Source organism: Primulina huaijiensis, chromosome 15 (assembly GCF_012295235.1).
Source record: "Primulina huaijiensis isolate GDHJ02 chromosome 15, ASM1229523v2, whole genome shotgun sequence".
NCBI lineage: Eukaryota > Viridiplantae > Streptophyta > Magnoliopsida > Lamiales > Gesneriaceae > Primulina > Primulina huaijiensis.
The window spans coordinates 5,409,744-5,430,801 of record NC_133320.1 but is presented as its reverse complement, the minus strand read 5'-3'; the positions used below and the strand labels follow the sequence as shown (position 1 = coordinate 5,430,801).

Sequence of the window (21,058 nt, the reverse complement as noted above, 5' to 3'; positions counted from 1 at the left end):
GGATCTCTTATTTAAGTAATCCATGAAAAAGTATTACTTTTTATGCTAAGAGTATTACTTTTTATTGTGAATATCGGTTGGGTTAACCCGTCTTACAGATAAAGATTCGTGAGACCGTCTCACAAGAGACCTACTCCCTATTGAAACCCAAATTTACAGTATATAATTTATATATTAGAAAATTGTGTTTTTGTCGTGTATATTTGTTTGATTTTGTTATTAATATTGTAAAATTTCATATTTTTTATAATTTTAATCATTTACGTCGATTTTGATGAATAATGGTTTTTTTTTTTTTTTTTTTTTTTTTTTTTTTTTTTTTTTTTTTTTTTTTTTTTTTTTTTATTTTTTTTTTTTTTTTTTTTTTTTTTTTTTTTTTTTTTTTTTTTTTTTTTTTTTTGGTTTTACCATTTCTTAAACCGCGTGCAACGTAGCATTTCCAATTGTAAGAGCAAGAGATGTCTTTGTAGATGTGAAATTTTTGGCCCCACAGAACCCATTAATTTTAACTTTGTCCAATATTTAGTATTTAAATGCAATTAATTTCGAGTATTTATTTCTGAAGTTCCATTTTCTTTTCACTTTTTAATACTTTATTAAAAATATGAGCAGCTTTTGATTCATAGGGCCACTTGGCCACTAAAGTATCCACAATCCCACCAAANTAGTTATTAATTTATTATCATCATATAACAATGCAAGAAAAAAAAATATATTAAATTCCCCCGTTTTCTTTGCATTAACGCGTGGAAATTTCCCAGAAAATTCTCTTCCAGTTTTTTCCAATTTCACTCGGAAACATCAATTAGTTTTCTATATATTTGATATTGCACTCTAATTCTCAGACCAGAACAATCCATGGACGAAATTGCACCTGGCTTTCGCTTTTATCCTACGGAAGAAGAACTGGTTTCTTTTTATCTCCCTAACCAGCTCAAGCTCGAAAAACTCGAAATAAACCGTGTCATCCCTCTTGTCCAAATTTATCAGTTCGAGCCATGGCAACTTCCAAGTAAGTATAACGCCATGTTTTCGATGATTGGTTGTAAATTCATTACATGACCAGCTAGATTATATTACATACTTGCTAGAATTAATATACTGATTTGCCAACTTTTAATTAAAATTTTATACATTGTCGACGCAGTGCAATGTGGGGAGCTTTGTCGAGGAGATACGGAACAATGGTTCTTTTTCGTACAAAGAAAGGAGAATGAAGTACGTAAAGGGAGGCCGAACCGAACCACCTTCACCGGGTACTGGAAAGCCACCGGCTCGCCGAGCTATGTATATGCGGCGGATCGTAAAGTGATTGGAGTGAGGAAAAGCATGGTTTTTTACAAAGGGAAAGCTGGGAGTGGGAAGAAAACCAAATGGAAAATGAACGAGTATATAGCCATTATACAAGATTCGCACACTTCTATTCGCAAGGTTCAAATTTTACTCATGCAAAACTACACATATTGCTCTATATCTCCCGCGCCAAAGCAAAGAAAATATTTGTCAAGAATCGCTCTTACTTTTACGTAAAAAAAAGTATTTTGTATACTTTGTATACTATAGCTATTCGTATTCACCAGCATTTGTGATTGATAATTCTGCAGTTGCGGGACGAACTATCTTTGTGCAGAGTTTACGTCGTATCGGGAAGTTTGCGAGCATTCGATCGACGTCCCGCCGCACCAGGAGAAATCACTGGCGGGAACATTACAGAAGCTGATGTTTCAAGGGATGAAAATAGTGCTAGAGATCATGTGATGAAGAATAGAAGCATAGGTGAAACCTCGAGCCAATTGTCATTGGAATGCAACAAGGAAAATATCGAAGGAGGCTCGAATGGAGAAATTATCTTTGGTTTGGAAAATTTATTAGAATTATAATGGGAATAATTAATAAGTTCCATAAATAGTATATTATATAGTTTGGAGAATTGGGCACGTGTTGCAAAAATAGATGTACGAAATTTCAACGAACATAAAATCTGGAATGAAAAATTTCTAGTTTTCTATATTCATTTATTTTTCGTGTTGTCATTATTATAATTATCATTATATGTATTGGAAGACAGCGATATTCTGGCCTATTTTAGCCCGTTCACCAAAGTTCTTCGTGTGAAAGAAGAAGTCTTGCACGTGCGTCCGTGACCTAAATTCGTCAAGCTAGATCTCGACATTTTAATCACACTTCAAATGAAGTTCAAGACTGGGTCCTTTAATTAAATTAGCCTCAAAATACCATTTATTTTTTTGTATTTCTATCTAGTTTCAAGGTTAGTGTAATAATATTTTTTATTTTGTATACTCATTTGTGATACAGTTATGTAAAACTTTCCCAGAAGATGGAGAGGATCGGAATCGAACACAAGTGATAGCGAAAAAAATCAAAAAAGTTAATTGAGGTTTTTTTTTTTTTGATGTTATACTGTCATTGCATAAGTATTGACGACTTTTGTTTTCATGTATATCACTTAATTCAGTCTCTCTCAATTAAAGTTTTACGTTATCTTGACAAAGAGATAAAGATTTCAATTGGACGAAAAAATTTCATATTTTAATAAGTAATTTTCTTTTAAAAAATGTTATTTTTAATTTAATCTTCAAAACAAAAATTAACAAATATATGTTTAATCAAACTTTTTGTCCAAAAAAAAATTAGTTATTGAATATATTAAATTATGTATTTTCACTTTTCAGCCAAAATGGCTAGGACAAGATCTAATCAGGCCAAGTTATTTGCAATGTGTATGCATAGCACAAATGATAATTATCGTAGTGTCGTATTATATAATAATATCTAGTTTATCTAATTTTTGAACAACGAGAACCTTTCATTATATCGTTTAAACAGAATGATATTTTCCTTCCATAATAAGGCAATATGTAATCTAATTCCTATATATTTGGAACATTTCTAGTTTTTGTGATTAAACAAAGTAATTGATTCCATAGATAATTACATAAACTAACCAAACTGATTTATAGAAGGTTAACTGAACTGTCATAAGAAAAAAAAAATTCCTAAGAATTCTAATTGATTTCAAATCCAGACTGATGAAATATAAAAAGGATACTGATAACCAAATTGATTCAAGGTCGGCTTATGAAGGCCAACTAAAAATCAATAAGTCAATCAGTCAGTTCAAATTCATATATTCCTTGAAAAATCAGTATTGTCATTGATTAAGGATCAGAGCACAGCTGAAATGGCGGATAAAGCTTTCTGTAATAACAATAACTGAACCTTAACAAAATTTGAGGTTTCGGCACACTACCAGAATATATCAGAAAGAACGATGACATAGCAACAACGACATCTGTATTTGGACACGTATATATTTTCAAAAGATTATCGTTGCAGATTAAAGTCATAAATAGATCAGTTGAACAAGCTCAAAAAATTAGATAGTCACACTTTATCTTTGAACTTTTTTGTTAACATATCTTCTCTGGAAGAAGCTTTCTACGAACCAAACTGAAATAGATAGCACACGCTAATAATTCATCATCTGATCATTTTGAGGATCAAATTTTTGCTTATAAATTCTCTATGAAACCTGTGTACTTGAGATTAGGAATTATTACTGCTCAAAAGATTTAGATTGAAGTTTTATTAAGAGTTTCAGTTAGGTAGTGTTAAGTCCTACTGAAGTGAGAGATTTCAAATTACTTTTAATTACCAAATATTTTAGCTCAAAGCTTCCGTGAGGGAGAATGGGTGATGTAGGAGTGTTAAAATCTCCGACACCCAAAAAAAACCTTTTGCTTATTTATTTTTTAAGAGCCTACCTTACTACTCTTCATATAATCCCAAATGATTTTCTTGATAAGTCATTTGTTCAACCAGTTTCAATAAACATATTTCGGTATAATTCACACTGATTGACTTACTGGGAACCCAACCGACAAAAAAAAATTTCAGTATTGTTAACGCAACCGAAATATTTTGAGATAAATTTATTCATCCCCCTCTAAATTTATTTTCAATCATAACAAGTAGTATCAAAAAGGTTTATTTTTGTCCCTAAACATAATATTCTAAATGGCATCATTAAGTAAGATCTCAATGTTCTCTAAAGAAGATTTTGATGACTAAAATATTAAGATGTAAGCTCATATAAATGCACAAGGCGATGATATGTGGTACGTCATCACAGACAGAACAATGAGAATCATGAAAGCAAACACTATTATTTCCATTTTTGATTGTGCTCACAAGATGATTGAAAAACCAAGGATGAAATAGACTAACGAGGACAAGAAGAAGGCATAGCTGGACAATATAGTCAATGACATATTATACAAAATTTTGGACAAAAATACCTCCAGCAAGATCAAAATGTATCTCATTGTCAAAGATATCTGGGATAAACTGATACAATTATACGAAGATAACAATCCAACAAATGAGAATAAACTTTCAATGGCAATCCAAAAATTGGACAGTATCAAGATGAAAGCTAAAGAATTTATGTCAGATTTTAACGAAAGATTGCGCAGTATTATCATTGAATTAGTTGCTATTGGTAGGGAATACGAAAATAGAGAAACGAAAAATTCTCCTCCAGATTTTTTCCACTTTCACTCGGAAAAATCAATTAGTTTTCTATATATTTGATATTGCATTCTAATTCTCAGACCAGATCAATCCATAAAGAAAATTTCACGTGACATTCCCTTTTATCCAATGGATAAACATAAAATTCTCTTCCATTTTTTTTCCACTTTCTCTCGAAAACATCAATTAGTTTTCTATATGTTTGATATTGCACTCTAATTCTCATACCAGATCAATCCATGGAGGAAATTGCATCTGCATTCCATTGAAGAAGAACTGGTTTCCTTTTATCTGCCTAACCAGTTCTAGCTCGAAAAACTCGAAATAAACTGTGTCATCCCTCTTTTCCAAACTTATGAGTTCAAGCCATGGCAACTTCCAAGTGAGTATAACGCCATGTTTTCGATGATTTATTGTAAATTCATTACATGACCAGCAAGATTATATTACAAACTTGCTATAATATACTCATTTGCCTGTTGAAATTATTTTGTGGACTCATATAATTTAATTAATTGTATATGGACAATCTATCTATGATTCAATAAGGTGATCTAATTAATTTTTGGTTTCTAAATTATTAAATAAATTGGTATAGACCAACTCATATGTACCCAGCTTAATTAAATCTTCTATGATGGGTCGAAGACGGCTAACATTATATAAGATTACGGTCCCCGAGGCATAGAGGATAACACATAATATATACAATACACATATTCTAGATCTCTCTTCTTCTCCTATCTAAGGCAAAAATAAGGTGGTCGATTATCTATTGTCTTAGAATATTCATAACTCCAATACCATATCAATCAATGGATTCTGGTACTCTTTTATTGTTATTTATATTTTATGATAATTCGACATGAATTCCTAGCGTCTTGTGATGTATGAATTTAATCACATGATTTATAGATTTAATTTTAATTTTAATTAAATCTCCAACAAGTGGTATCAGAGCAACGTTCAAGTTGAATTATGAGAATTTTGTTTATTGATTGATCAAAACAGAAAATTATGTTTTATTCTCGTATCTAAGGAGCTTTTCTAGTCTATAAATTTTTTGGATTTAGATCTAATTTTTTTTTTCTGAATTTGGATATGAATAAATTCATGTTCTTTGGATCTAATATTTTCGAAGTTTACATCAAAACTCAGATTTATTTTCGAATTTAAAAAATCAAAAATTCAATTTTTTTTCGATTTTAGGTTAGGGTCGTCAGATTTTGGGCAAATCGGACGTTCTCCGACCACTTTCCGACGGCGATTGTTTAGGCGTTTTCTTGCCTATCTCCAGGATCCCATATTAATACCATCTATTGATCCAAGATCGCCGTAAGGTGATTGGATTTTTAACCTGAAATTCGGAACCTTAGCCGCGTGATTTCCATCTGATTTTTTTGAATATTTCTATCTAATTTTCGCAGCTTGGTGGTCAGAGATGGTAGGGTAGTGGTCGGCCATGGTAAGACGATACTGGGTCATGGTCGTTGCCGATTGTTACGGCCGGAGGAGGTGGAGGCGGTGTTTTTTCGGCTGGGGTTATGGTTTCGAATTTGGGGATTTATTTGTGGTTGAATTTAAGGCCTTGTTTGGTTTTTTAATTTTGAAATCCAGAATTTTGACCTTTTATTAAATTTTGACTTCTGCAAGTCTGATTTGTGAAATTAAATTCAACCATTTAAAAAATTAATTGCATGAAATAAAATTAATATGGAATTATTCATTATTTTTATTCTCTTTGTTTATTTCGATAAAATATTTATGGATGAATAATTATGAGGTGTAAATATTTTATTTCTTGCATATTTGGTCTCTATGCTTTATTTAGCTCAATTAAAGTAAATTAAATTTTCTTATGAAAATTTAATTTAAATTAATATATTGTATCTCAAATTTTGTCAAATTTAAATTACAAGTTAATAAAGTATTTTTTGAAATATGTAGTTATTGTTAAAGCTAAAAATAAATTTTGTTTCAATTTATGCGAAATTGTAAACCCAATAGATTATTTAAAAATGTATCTAGATCTATGCGAAAAAAAATCGGTCCAAAAAAATTATTTTCTGACAAGATTTTGAGTACAATATATCTTATTCAAGTACATTTATATCTATACGAAAAATAGTCGATGCAAAGGAATGCTATTTTTTGGCTAGATTGTAGACAAAAAAAATTACGTTTTGTTCGAAATTTCATTACTATCATTGATATCGATTTGTTTCGATTAAGATTGAGACTAGATGTGATTGAAATTGAAGTATATGTTTTTTTTTTTTTTGATTTGGAGAAGTATATGTTTGATGATATGTGAATGTAAATTGAGAATAGCCACCAAAACTATTGGGGAAGAAATCAACGAACATAAAATTTTGAATGAAAATTTCTAATTTTCTATATTTATTTATTTTACGTGTTGTCATTATTACAATTATCATTTTATTGGAAGGTAGCGTTATTCTGACGTATTTTAGCCCGTTTACCTAAGTTCTCCGTGTGAAAGAAGAAGTCTTGCACGTGAGTCCGTGACCTAAATTCGTCAAGCCAGACCTCTGACCTTTTAATCACACTTCAAATCAACTTCAAGACTGGGTCCTTTAATTAAATAGTTAGCCACAAAATACCATTAATTCTTTTTATATTTCTATCTAGTTTCAACGTTATTGTAATAATTTTATTTATTTTGTATACTCATTTGTGATACAGTTACGTAAAACTGTCCCAAAAGAGAGAAAGATCGGAATCAAACACAAGTCATGATAGCGAAAAAACCTCGTCTCTCTTTACCATAAAAGTTAATTGAGGTTTCTTTTTTTGATGTTAAAATGTCATTGCATACGTACAAATGAAAAGTATTGACGACCTTTGTTTTCTTGTATCTCACATAATTTAGTCTCTCTCAATTTTGTCTCTGTATAAATTAAAGTTTGGATGTTAGAATTTTAAGGGCCATAATTGTAATTATAAATATTTAATGTCATCAATTAAATAAGTCATTAATTGATGTGGTCTAATTTAGAATAAGAATTGACTTATTGTCTTAATTGTCATGAAATTATTGTGTGGATACCATATATAATATTTCTGGTTTGTTGAAGGGCCAAATTAGAAATAGTGAAATTTGTTTAATTATAAAATGAGGTTATGGTCCTAATTTTTCAGAACGACGTATTTTTTTGTTCCCCATCAACAGAACTTTCTGGTTTTGGAAGAAAACTGCAAAATTGAAGATCATTTCCAATAATCATCTACAAGTCACGGATTCCGGTACGCTTCCGCAATTATGATTATTATATATGTTGTTTCTTGAGAATTGGATAGTATTTGGGGATTGTGTATTATAATATGAAATCCAATTGATTTCTTCAATTGGTATCAGAGCCATCTATTCCAAATTCTTAAGAAACTATTTTGCTTTCATTAATTGTTTCGATTTCACTCCAATCGGCGCATGATTATAATATGAAATATCCGATCATGGACTCTCGGATCGGTGAATTTTTTTCCCCCTTTCCTTTCCAAAATTATGTTGATTGGTAAATCTATTGGATTCGGTAAATATCGATGAATCTGTATCGTTCTCTTAGTTACATGATTTCAGTATTTTACATTAAGGATTTTCTCATGATTCATGGTTTGTGCGGTGATTTGTGATAAAAATATTATTTTACCTGTTTCTTTCAAAAATTAAGTAGATCGATGCATAATTATTAAGGGAATAATCGATGGAAACAAATTTTTTTTTCCCTCAAAATGATTGAATCGGTGCTGTTTGTTTTTAATGGAATGATTGGATCTTTTCCACATGCATTAGATAGTAAGGGCATGATTATTATTTAAAATAATAATTTTGTTATAGTTTAGTTTAATAATATGTCATATGTGTTTGGATTCTGTTGGTACGGTTGCCACAAGTGACTTTTGGGAATTGCATATCAATGGACACGTTTTTAGTGGAAACCGTTTTAACTTTTGACATTTTTTTTATTTTTAATTATTCTGATAAATGCAATTTTTTTTTCTTGGAATTTATTAAAATTCATTGTGTTTACTCATGTTGAGTAAAATAATTTAATTGTTTTACCTTAATTGATTAAAATTTTGGACTGAATTTCATATATCTATTAATATCTACTATTTCAAATTAAATTAAATTTGAATTATATGTCGCCAAAGTGACCGCTGTTATTTAAATTTTTTTTATTTGAGATATTAGGATATTATTAAAGTTTTAAATAAAGTGAAAATGAGTATATTTATGTGAGTGTTGATCGGCCCAAAAGAAGATTTATACTTGACAAAATGATTCATTTTCTTGTGATAATGAACATGTAACAATTACAAGATTTTACTTGTTTATTTTATGAAAATATTAAATCTATCCAAAGATTGATTTCTTGTTTGTCATATATTATTGTTAATGTTTGATTATTGCAACAAGAATACCACTTGCATATAATATTATTGTCCAAAGATTTAATATTGATATATCACTAGGTATCTTGAGCTGAGATTTGCCATTTATTTTAATTTGTTTGAGATGAGCATGTTATTTATGTTATTATTTTTTATGTTCTCTTTTCAGTAAAAGTTGCTACTATATCTGCTAATCTAAGTTCAGTGCCGATCCTTAATGGGACAAATTTTAAGGATTGGAAGGAGAACATTCTTGTTGTTCTTGGCTGCATGGATCTAGATCTTGCGATCAGGACAGAGCAACCTACCGCTCTTACGGATTCTAGTTCCTCTGAACAGAGGGCTGGATATGAGAAGTGGAAACGCTCTAACCGCATGAGTCTTATAATCATCAAGCGTGGCATACCTGAAGCTTTTAGGGGTGCGGTGTCCGACAGTGTCACCAAAGCTAAGGATTATCTCGATGAGATGGAGAAGCGCTTTGCCAAAAGCGATAAGGCGGAAACAAGCACGATTCTGAAGAGCTTGATTTCCACGAAGTATAAAGGCAAGGGAAATATCCGGGAATATATTATGGAAATGTCCCACCTTGCATCACAGTTGAAGGCACTTAAGCTTGAATTGTCGGAAGGCATGCTTGTTCATTTACTGCTTATTTCTCTCCCAGACCAGTTTAATCGATTTAAGATCAGTTACAACTGCCAAAAGGAGAAAAGGTCTCTTCATGAGCTCATTTCATATTGCGTTCAAGAGGAAGAGAGATTAAAGCAAGACAAGACTGAAAGTGCCCATTTGGCAAGCACCTCTAAAGACAAGAGCAAGAAAAGAATGAATGAGGCTGCTAAAGGTCCATATGCAAAGAAACAAAGGCAAGATAAGGATAAGAAAGGTTGTTTCTTCTGTGATAAGGATGATCATGTCAAAAAAGATTGTCCTAAGTACCATGCATGGCGTGCAAAGAAAGGTACATTTTCAAGTTTGGTATGTTCTGAAGTAAATTTAGCTTCAGTACCAAGAAACACTTGGTGGTTAGATTCCGGTGCCACTACTAATATAAGTGTTTCAATGCAGGGTTGCCTGAGCTGCCGAAAGCCAAGTGATGCTGAAAGATGCATTTATGTAGTGATGGCAAGTCAGTCGAAGTGGAAGCAATAGGGAATTTCAGATTGTTGTTAAGTACTGGTTATTATTTAGACTTAATAGATACTTTTGTTGTAACGTCATTTAGACGGAATTTGGTTTCTGTTTCTAGTTTGGACAAATATGGTTATTGTTGTTCTTCTGGAAACAATATGTTTAGGTTATCTATTAATTCTAATGTTGTTGGAACTGATTCACTTATAATTTATGACAATCTATATATGCTTGATACAAATGCTTCTTATATTGAAACTCTAAATGTGAAATCACGTGGTACTAAGCGTAAATTTAATAATGAAAACTCTTGTGCATTATGGCACAAGCGATTAGGACACATCTCTAGAAATAGAGTTGAACGACTTGTATCAGATGGAATTTTGAACTCCATTGATTTTACGGACTTAAACAATTGTGTCGAATGCATCAAAGGCAAATAAACCAAACGAAAGAAATAGGGTGCATATAGAGCCACGGAGGTATTGGAATTGATACATACAGATATTTGTGGATCATTTCCAACATCTTCTTGGAATGACCAACAATATTTTGTATCATTCATTGATGATTACTCTAGATATGCATACTTATTTCTTATCCATGAAAAATCACAGACATTGGATGTTTTCAAGTCATTTAAGACTGAAGTCGAGAATCAACTCGACAAAAGAATTAAGAAAGTCATATCTGATCGTGGTGGTGAATACTACGGTAGGAGTGACGATTCAGGTGAACAACGTGCAGGGCCTTTTGCTCAATACCTAGAGGAATGTGGAATCGTTCCACAGTACACCATGCCAGGCTCACCAAGCATGAATGGTGTAGCTGAACGACGAAATAGGACTCTTAAGGATATGGTAAGGAGTATGATTAGTCATTCAACTTTACCAGAGTCACTCTGGGGAGAAGCATTAAAAACAGCAGCTTACATTCTAAATAGAGTACCAACTAAAGCAGCTATTAAAACAACTTATGAGCTTTGGACAGGGCGAAAGGCAAGTATAAAACATTTTCATATTTGGAGATGTCCAGCTGAGGCTAGGCCATATCGACCACATGAAAAGAAACTAGACTCTAGAACAGTCATTAGCTACTTTATTGGGTATTCTGAGCGATCAATGGACTATAAATTTTATGATTCCAAAGTAAAGAAAATATTTGAGACAGGAACTGCGGTATTTTTTGAGGATATTGAGTTTGGGGGGAAGAATAAAATAACAGACTTTGTCTTCTAGGAGGAATTTGATCCAAATACTCTTCAAGAGGAAATGGTTCATATTCCTATGTTTGATACTGATAATGTTCAGGATTGTATTCCTGTCATTGATCAGGATATGATACAAGAACAACAAGACATTGTTGTCAATCAAGTTCCAATCGAACAAACTCAACAACCTCAAGAACCAGCCTCTGAAAAACAAGTGTCTTTACGGAGGTCCACTAGAGAAAGGAAGAGCGCTATTCCGGATGATTACATAGTGCTACTCCAAGAACATGAGGAAAATGATGGTGCGGCGGAGGATGATCAAATCAATGTTCGTCAAGCCATGCAAGATTCAAATTCTCAAAAGTGGGCCGAGGCAATGAGTGATGAGTATAAGTCAATGCAAGATAATAAAGTTTGGGAACTTGTCCCATTACCAGAAGGTGTGAAACTCATTGGTTGTAAGTGGATTTTCAAAACCAAAAGGGATTCAAAAGGTAACGTGGAAAGGTACAAAGCACGTCTTGTAGCTAAAGGCTATACTCAAAAGTATGGGATTGACTAAGGAGACCTTCTCTCCAGTTTCATCGAAGGACTCTTTTAGGACAATCATGGCACTTGTCGCATAGTTTGATATGGAACTCCATCAGATGGATCTCAAGACAGCTTTTCTCAATGGAGACATTGAGAAAACAATCTATATGGTGCAACCAGAACACTTTGTATTTGGAAATCCAAAGAATATGGTTTGCAAACTTAAGAAGTCCATCTATGGTTTAAAACAAGCTTCTCGTCAATGGTATCACAAGTTTCATCAAATAATTATCTCATTTGGTTTTGAGGTAAATATAGTAGATGATTGTGTGTATCATAAGTTCAGTGGGAGTAAACATATATTCCTGGTTTTATATGTTGATGATATTTTGCTTGCCACAAACGATATAGGCATGTTGAACGATACCAAGAAATTTCTCTCTAGAAATTTTGAAATGAAAGATCTTGGTAACGCCTCCTTTTTTCTAGGAATCCAAATACATCGAGATCGTTCTCGAGGTATTCTTGGATTATCGCAAAAGAGCTATATCGATAAGGTACTTAAAAGATTTGGTATGCAATATTGTAAGCCAGGTAATACTCCGGTCGCTAAAGGAGACAATTTTAGTCTTAAACAGTGCCCTAAAGGAAGCCTCGAGATTCAAGAAATGCAAAAGATTCCCTATGCTTCGGCTGTAGGAAGTCTTATGTATGCTCAAGTTTGTACACGTCCAGATATTGCGTACATTGTTGGAGTGTTGGGCAGATATTTAAGCAACCCAGGAATGGATCACTGGAAAGCAGCCAAAAGAGTAATGAGATATCTAAAGAGAACTTGTGATTATATGCTCACATATAAGAGATCGAATAATCTTGAGATCATGGGATATTCGGACTCCGATTTCGCGGGATGCCAAGATAGCATGAGATCCACTTCAGGCTATGTATTTCTATTGGCTGGCGGAGCTATCTCTTGGAGAAGTGCCAAACAAGCACTAACAGCTTCTTCCACCATGGCGGCTGAATTTATAGCGTGTTACGAGGCATCTAATCATGCAATATGGCTGAAGAATTTTGTCACTGGGCTGCGTATTCTAGAAGAGGTTGAAAGACCATTGAAATTGTTTTGTGACAATAGATCAGCTGTATTGTATTCCAACAATAATAGGAGCTCGACAAAATCGAAGCACATCGACATTAAGTTCCTTGTTGTGAAAGAAAGAGTACAAAGTGAACAGATTTTGATAGAACACATAGGCATAAACTCCATGATAGCAGATCCTTTTACGAAGGGTTTTCCACCCAATGTTTTCCATGAACACACTACTCATATGGGTGTTATTCAGTTTGATGAAGTCTAGATCTAGTGGGAGTTTGTACTATATATTTTATGTTTGGTTCTGTTGTTCAAACTTATGTATTTGGATATTTTCTGATCAGAAATAAAGTTCATTGTTTACTTTACACTTTGTATAACTGAAATTAAGCTTTTGATCTCAGTTTGGTAAAGAAGGACCAGTTGAAAATTGACATAAATAGATCATCTTGCATGTAATTTTCATGCCACACATTCATGATTGATCTATGTCATTTGATTGTATTGATATGTGTGACCATTGATGCTTCAGTTGTGATAGATACAACAAAAACTGCATTGATCCTATGTCGATATATTTAATGGACGAGATTGTTTAAGAAGTTCTATGATTGTGATGACAAAAGTTTTGAGGTCGTTAAGTTTAACACATTTATAAGTTTACACATATGGCCAGTGGGAGATTGTTAGAATTTTAAGGGCCATAATTATAATTATAAATGTTTAATGTCATCAATTAAATAAGTCATTAATTGATGTGGTCTAATTTAGAATAAGAATTGACTTAATGTCTTAATTGTCATGATATTATTGTGTGGATACCATATATGATATTTCTGGTTTGTTGAAGGGCCAAATTAGAAATAATGAAATTTGTTTAATTATAAAATGAAGTTATGGTCCCAATTTTGCAGAACGACGTATTGTTTTGTTTCCCATTAACAGAACTTTATGGTTTTGAAAGAAAACTGCAAAATTGAAGATCATTTCCAATAATCGTCTACAAGTCACGGATTCCGGTACGCTTTCGCAATTATGATTATTATATATGTTGTTTCTTGAGAATTGGATAATATTTGGGGATTGTGTATTATGATATGAAATCCAATTGATTTCTTCATTGGATACTTTGACAAAGATGAAGATTTCAACTTGACGAAAAATTTCAGATTTTAATCGGAGTTTTTGTCAAAAAAATTTGTTTTTGGATATATTAAATTATGTATTTTCACTTTACAGCCAAAATGAGTAGGACAAGACCTGGTCAGGTCCAAGTTATTTGGATTGTGTATGCATAACACAAATAATAATTATCACAGTGTCGTATTATATAATAATATATAGTTTATCTAACTTTTGAACAAATAGAACATTTCATTTGATAGTTTAAAAAGAATGATATTTTTCCTCATATTAAGGCAATATGTAATCTAATTCCTATATATTTGGAACATTTTTAATTTTGTTGATTGAACAAGGTTGTTGATCTGATGGATGATTAAAGAACTAATCGAACTGAATTCTAGAAGGTAACTGAACTGTCGTAAGAAAAAGTCTCCAAAGAAGCTTATAAATAAGAGATCGTCTCACAAAAGTTTTTATATTTTGAAAATATGACTATATAAAAAGTAAAGAAGTCGTCAAAATATTTGAATCCACGGTTCTTAATTTTATCAAGTACAAGAATAATTTGCCCGCTAAAGCTAGAGGACGATCGAGTGAACGCATGTTATCGTCTCCATTTTGAAGGGTTCAAGATAACTGGACCGTTGAACATAGCAAATATGCTTACGAAGAATCAATCATTCGTGAGATATGATAGTAATGATCTATATACGAGAATAATAAACTAAAATATATGAATATCATAATTATTTTAACTTTAATTATAATAGAATTCGAGTTAAGATTAAACTACATTTGAAAACAGTTTGTGTATGTTTTAAATATCATTCATTCATTTATCACAAACACTCGAGATCATTTCATAAGTTAATTTTATGATACATATTTCCTATTCGACTCGATGAATGAAAAAATATTAAAATTTATGTAAAAATATTATTTTTCACATTAAATATTGACATGATCATCCTGTTTTGTGAATATAAATCCGTGAGACTATCTCAAAAGAGTCATATTCTTCATTTATAATTAGCGACAGTTTTAGCAACGGAACTTAAAATCGTCGCTAATATCAGCGGAGCAAACCTATTGCGAAGGTTTCCAAAAATCGTCGCTAATTAGCGACGGTTTTGAGTAGCTAAACTGTCGCTGAATAAATCAAAATTTGTCGCCAATTAGCGATGGTTAAGTCAAAATCCGTCGCTAATTAGCAACAATTTTTGATTTAAAACGTCGATAATTAGCGTGTTTTTAAAAAATAAAAAATAAAAATTTTGTTTTATAATTTAACAAATAAAATTTAGTTTTAAAATTATTTGTACATATTTTTAAATAATCTCATCAACACTCAATAAATTTACACAAAAGTGAAGCTAAAAAACTTATCCCAAATCGAAACTAAAATTGCCCAACAAAAATAATGAAGCGGTGTGGAAAAATTGGCCGAAGAGGGGTATATTTTGTCACGCCCCAGAACGGGGTTGGTTGACATCGGCGTTGCTCTCAAATTTACATTCGAAAACAACAAGCCTCAAAAGTACGAAATTCAGAAACCAGTCTTTTTATTCATAAATACTGAATATCTCCATGTCTGATACAAACTCAAATAATTTATGTTTTACAGCGGAAATGTAAAACAAACCAGACATAACAATGTCTTACAGATGCAGCGGAAAAGAACATAAATAAAACTGAGAATTAACAATCTTCTTCACCAACCCCAGAACTGGATTTTCTCCTCTTCTTCTAGCCTTTCTTCATCGTTCTTATCTGGGATGATTTGGTGGGTGAGTGATATGGTTGTCGCTCAGTAAGCGGGGGCGGGAATAACTCCCAGTTTTCAAAACCATTTTTAACAGAGACAGTAATACGAATAATATACAGGAATTCTTATTTTCAGAACAGAAATCAGTATTCAGTATTCAGTAATCAGTAATCAGAAATTTTACAAGTAAGCACTGAGCACGTTCGTGAATTTCATGGCTAAACTGATATCAGTCCCCTATATGTTCTCTCCTCTAAGGAGTGAGGCCAGTAATCAGTAACCAGTAATCAGTAATGTTCAGAATATGTATTCCTACCATTAGTTCACCAGGTTTCAGTGCTTCAAATATCAGAGATCAGAAATATATATGCTTTGCTTCAAAACAGAAATTATCAAACTGATTTCAAGATATTTATACATAAATCCACTTACTGTAATTTGCTAGAGATTTCGGTTGAAGTCTGGAAATCTGATTGCTCTTGCTACTGGATTTTACAGCTCGAACAAGACACTCTCTTAGCTCGAAAATTCAAGTTATCACTCAAGATTTGTGTAACAACAATTTCAGATTGAGAGTGCTATTTATAGGCCAATTTCTGACTGTTGGTCTTCCTATTAATTATCATAATCTACCATTAACAGCTTTTATTCCATGATAATGCTTCAGTTACAAGTCTAGGCTGAATCAGTAACTGTCTGCTGGAATCTCGCTCTTCTGCTGCTGGATTTTATCTATTGTCTGCTGCTGGATTTTAATCTGCTGGAAAAACTAGACAATTTGCGATAATTTTTGATAAAACTGTCGCTAATTAGCGACGGTTAATAAATTGTCGCAAATAGCGACGGTTATAAGAAGAACTGTCGCTAATTATTAGTGACGGTTATAGCAACGGTTCGTTATTAACGTCGAAAAATTAGCGACAATTTATTATAAATTGTCGCTAATTTTTAAATAGCGACGGTTTTGTCAAATTCTGTCACAAAATTTAGCGACGATTTTGAGAATAGGAGCCAATAAATGATACGATAACAAAAGGAGAAATGCTCGAGCAACAACAAGAATGATATGACTCAACATGAATGTGTTAATATCATGTCTTGTACTAAATGCCTAAAATATGTCAAATAATTGAACATATAATTAAACAAGGCATTTAATTAACATAATTCACATAAATCACATAAATACAAGTAAAAAATAATTTAAAATTTACTGTCTAATGTTACCGAACTTTAACATGCCTAAACTGACTTTGAACCATATCAAGCTCAACTTTGATCTCATCGGCCTATCAAATAAGATAATATAACAAGTCGAGTGAATTTCCAATTCATCAACGATAATTCCAAAAATCCGTACTCGATGCATTTATATCCAAAATCTTCAACTTTCCATTTACGATTATTTTTATAACTCAATAATCAAATTTAAAGTCTAAGAAATTCCTTATAATCAACCTTTAGTCAAAAGTTAATATTTTGCCACTTTCAGCTTATACCTAGGTTCGGTTTTAATGTCATAACTCATCACATACTTATCCAAACTATACTTACAATATATGGTTGGAATCCTGACTTAGTTTCCCACATTTCTTCGGATAACATCGAATTGAAATTCTTTCATTTTGATAGGCTAATTCTCACAATACATAAATTTTGTACAGTAAGTTCTGAAACAGAATTTCAAGTTCGTCACTTGATAACATAAAATTCATATTTCATTCATTTTGAACTCAAATCAAGTTCCGCCAATTGGAAATGAAAGCTAACTTAATTATCTATTTTTTTCGATAGAAACAATTTCCAATTATCAAATGTTTACTCCCCGAAATCAATTGAATATAGTGGATTCATTCTGTTCGCGAACAGATTTCCAGCAGCTGAGCAGTTTCAGGAAAATACGCACGACTCTCTCAATTCTTGATAGAATTAAACGATTTGGTTTCATTACGATGATAACACATAGTTCTACAACTTTTATTGCAACCACAACTCCAGAATCTTAGTGCACACAGCTCATATTCCCGAAATACAATAAGTTTGTTCTCAATCATAAACACAAGACTTAATTTCGACATGTTTCAGTAGAAAACTCATATCTAATCAATATGTTACTAGAATTAAGTGATTTCAGTGTCTAAACAAAGCCAGCACGAAGCACTACAAGGTTTATTAAGGATACAACTTCAAATACCAACTGTAAAAATCGCAGTAACCTGAAGAACAGACCTCATATGCACTAAACCTACTGATACAGAACATGGTTACATCGTTCCAGCTTGAATTCGAACAAGATGCACAATTAAACTAAGAGTTCATAACATAAATCCATATATCTTCAAGTCATAAAATTACTGAACCGGGACAGCCTACAAAACAAAACCCAACCAACTAGAAATCGAGCACAGAAGCTGTCAAAAAAATAGAAAGAAAACAGCCTATGCTCAAACAGGGCTGAAAACCAAGAAATTTCAAGCTCTACTGCTTCGATTAAGACCACTAATGGAGTCGTCCAGACCTAAGATGCAACCCACGGTGGTTTCTGGTCTGATTTCGGAGGATGAGTAGTCCAAATCTGGGCTGAGAAAAGAGACGACGGTAAGGGGTTGGGGAAGGGGTCTTTCTTCTTTGGTAAGGTTGAGTGTGTATAAATATANACTCATGCCCAATAACTCGGTTTTGAATTTATTTTTGTTCTAGTGTGTTATTAAAAATTCGAATGTATATTATTTCGTATTAAATATCTGATATTCTTAAATACATGTTTACAACACATTTCTTGAATTTACTTGACATAATTAATTATTTTAATTTAACAACTCGATAATTATTTTAATTATGTCAAATTATCGGTTAATTAATTTTAAGGCCTTATATTGCACTGTCATTCCCTTTTATCCTACAGAAGAACTGGTTTTCTTTTCTCTCCTTAACAAGCTCCCGCTCTGAAAAACTAGAAATAAACCATATCATCCCTCTTGTCCAAATTTATCAGTTCGAGCCATGGCAACTTACAAGTAATTAGTATAACGCCATGTTTTCGATGATTGGTTGTAAATTCATTACATGACCAGCTAGATTATATTACATACTTGCTAAAATATACTCATTTGCCAATTTTTAATTAAAATTTTATACATTGTCAAAGCAGTGCAATGTGGGGAGCTTTGTCTAGGAGATACAGAACAATGGTTCTTTTTCGTACATAGAAAGGAAAATGAATACGTAGAGGGAGGCCGAACCAAAACCACCGTCACCGGATACTGGAAAGCCGCCGGTTCGCCGAGCTATGTATATGTGGCGGATTGTAAAGTGATTGGAGTGAGGAAAAGCATGGTTTTTTACAAAGGGAAAGCTGGGAGTGGGAAGAAAACCAAATGGAAAATGAATGAGTATAGCCATTATACAAGATTTGCACACTTCTATTCGCAAGGTACAAATTTTACTCATGCAAAACTACACATATTGCTCGATATCTCCTGCATCAAAGCAAAGAAAATATTTGTCAAGAATTGCTATTACTTTTACGTAAAAAAAAAAAGTATTTTTTGTAGCCACCCATCTTGCTCATTACTTTGTATACTATAGCTATTCGTATTCACCGACATTTGTGATGGATAATTCTGCAGTTGCGGGACGAACTGTCTTTGTGCAGAGTTTATGTCGTATCCGGAAGTTTGCGAGCATTCGATCTGTAAGGCCTGAGATTTTATTATTGTAATCCGACATTAATTATTTGACAGAATTGCAAATAGTGAAGATTTCAGGGGCTAAAGTGCAATTAAAGGATTTGAGTGGAAAAGCAAATGTGGAGACCACCAGACCTCGCGCACATGCGCAGAGATGAGGCGCGCATATGCGCGAGCAGCAAATGCCGAGACATTAAGTCTCGCGCATATGCGCGAGACGGGGCGCGCATATGCGCGAGCATGTGAAATGTCCAAGTGCCGAGACAGCTATGCGCGAGACGAGGAGTGCATATACGCGAGCAGGTGAATCGCCAAGCATTGAGACAGAAAGTCTCGCGCATATGCGCGAGCCTTGGACGCGCATATGTGCGAGACGTGCTGAATGAAAATTAAGCCACATGTCTTGCCATGCAAATGAACATGTAAACAACCCTTCATCCCATTCAGAATGTTCAGACAAGAAATCGAGAACTCCATTGAAATCCTCAAGTTTCTTCATCTTTTAGAATTTTGATTGTGCAAGATCTGGCCATCCGATTTTCAATCCGAGCTTAATTCCGTGTTCCTCTCGCCAATAGCTTCGAAATGATGGAAGTTTTATTACTTTCCTGCATGATTCAGAAATTTGGTGTTAGAGAAATCAAAATTTGATTGATATTATGTGTTCTTGAGATTATGATCAACATATAATCGAAATCGGATCGAAGAATGGACTATGTATGCTATTGTTATCATTTTCTAGCCTATGGTTGATGGGATTGTGCAGCTTTTGGAATTGTGGGTTTATATTGTTGATGGTTATGAGTTGTGGTTGTATCTATTGATGTTTGAGTTGTCGGATATCTCGAGATTGCGTCGTTATGCCGTCGAAATTGAACTAGATTGAGTATTGATCAAATCAAGTTTTCTTTGAGTTGTATATTGATGTTATGCCTCTCGAATATGTTATTCCAGATTTGGTATTGAAGACTTCGAACTCGAGAATTCAACTTCAAAACCGATAGAAGAACGAGCAAAGCGAGAAAAGAAAGGTATAAATCAATGTTAAACCGGGATAGATAACTCGAGTAAGATATAACTTGAGTTCCCAAAATCAAATACTACATTGTTATTGCTTTGATGTGTTTGAAATGCTTGAGATTCATATGCTTAGTATATTGAGTTATAGAAAAGCATATATGATGAGATAGACATCTTGAATGAGTCGTTGGTAGAGGTGCCAAGTCGCTGGACGTTTGGTTTATATCGATGCGCTTAGGAGAAGATCGACTCCTATTATAGACACTCAATATAGTGTGCCGAAGTCCGGGAATATGGACGTACCGCCACCTCGAATGGGAGAGTAGGTGGGAGACTTGTTACGTTATTATTCAAACCGGGATCCCTAGATTAGATAAGAGTCGAGTCAAAGATTAAGAGTTAAAGAGTTTGATTTAAAGCTTGGTTTCAATTATGTTTCTTAACCTATGATACATGTGTTTATGCTTTATGCTTTTGTATATGATTATATGAAATGCATGTATATATTGTTTATACTG

The 21,058-nt window shown here is 32.9% G+C and overlaps 3 protein-coding genes across 3 annotated transcripts; all 3 read left to right on the top strand.

Moving 5' to 3' along the window:
• Window positions 1-756: 756 nt before the first annotated feature.
• LOC140958672 (NAC domain-containing protein 90-like) lies at window positions 757-2,014 on the top strand. Its single transcript, XM_073416206.1, has 3 exons — window positions 757-1,012; window positions 1,148-1,431; window positions 1,605-2,014. The coding sequence occupies exons 1-3, from the start codon at window positions 859-861 to the stop codon at window positions 1,878-1,880; spliced, it is 714 nt and encodes a 237-aa protein (XP_073272307.1). The 5' UTR covers window positions 757-858; the 3' UTR covers window positions 1,881-2,014.
• A 2,807-nt stretch (window positions 2,015-4,821) lies between these two features.
• LOC140958882 (NAC domain-containing protein 90-like) lies at window positions 4,822-19,529 on the top strand. The gene is made up of 3 exons (XM_073416470.1): window positions 4,822-4,936; window positions 18,983-19,359; window positions 19,461-19,529. Coding segments are annotated over exons 1-3 (447 nt in total). The 5' UTR covers window positions 4,822-4,935.
• Window positions 8,865-10,543, top strand: LOC140958671 (uncharacterized). Its single transcript, XM_073416205.1, has 2 exons — window positions 8,865-9,934; window positions 10,042-10,543. Exons 1-2 carry the CDS (start codon window positions 9,241-9,243, stop codon window positions 10,068-10,070), a joined length of 723 nt encoding a protein of 240 aa, XP_073272306.1. The 5' UTR covers window positions 8,865-9,240; the 3' UTR covers window positions 10,071-10,543.
• Window positions 19,530-21,058: the final 1,529 nt, after the last annotated feature.

What these genes read in the sequence shown, in the direction of transcription:
- LOC140958672 (XM_073416206.1), top strand. Translation starts at nt 859, where the DNA reads ATGGACGAAATTGCACCTGGCTTTCGCTTTTATCCTACGGAAGAAGAA. An exon ending in CGAGCCATGGCAACTTCCAA is followed by an intron (nt 1,013 to 1,147) that starts GTAAGTATAACG and finishes TTGTCGACGCAG; the next exon opens with TGCAATGTGGGGAGCTTTGT. An exon ending in CGCACACTTCTATTCGCAAG is followed by an intron (nt 1,432 to 1,604) that starts GTTCAAATTTTA and finishes ATAATTCTGCAG; the next exon opens with TTGCGGGACGAACTATCTTT.
- LOC140958671 (XM_073416205.1), top strand. Translation starts at nt 9,241, where the DNA reads ATGGATCTAGATCTTGCGATCAGGACAGAGCAACCTACCGCTCTTACG. An exon ending in TGCATGGCGTGCAAAGAAAG is followed by an intron (nt 9,935 to 10,041) that starts GTACATTTTCAA and finishes GTTTCAATGCAG; the next exon opens with GGTTGCCTGAGCTGCCGAAA.
- LOC140958882 (XM_073416470.1), top strand. An exon ending in AGAATTGCTATTACTTTTAC is followed by an intron (nt 19,360 to 19,460) that starts GTAAAAAAAAAA and finishes ATAATTCTGCAG; the next exon opens with TTGCGGGACGAACTGTCTTT.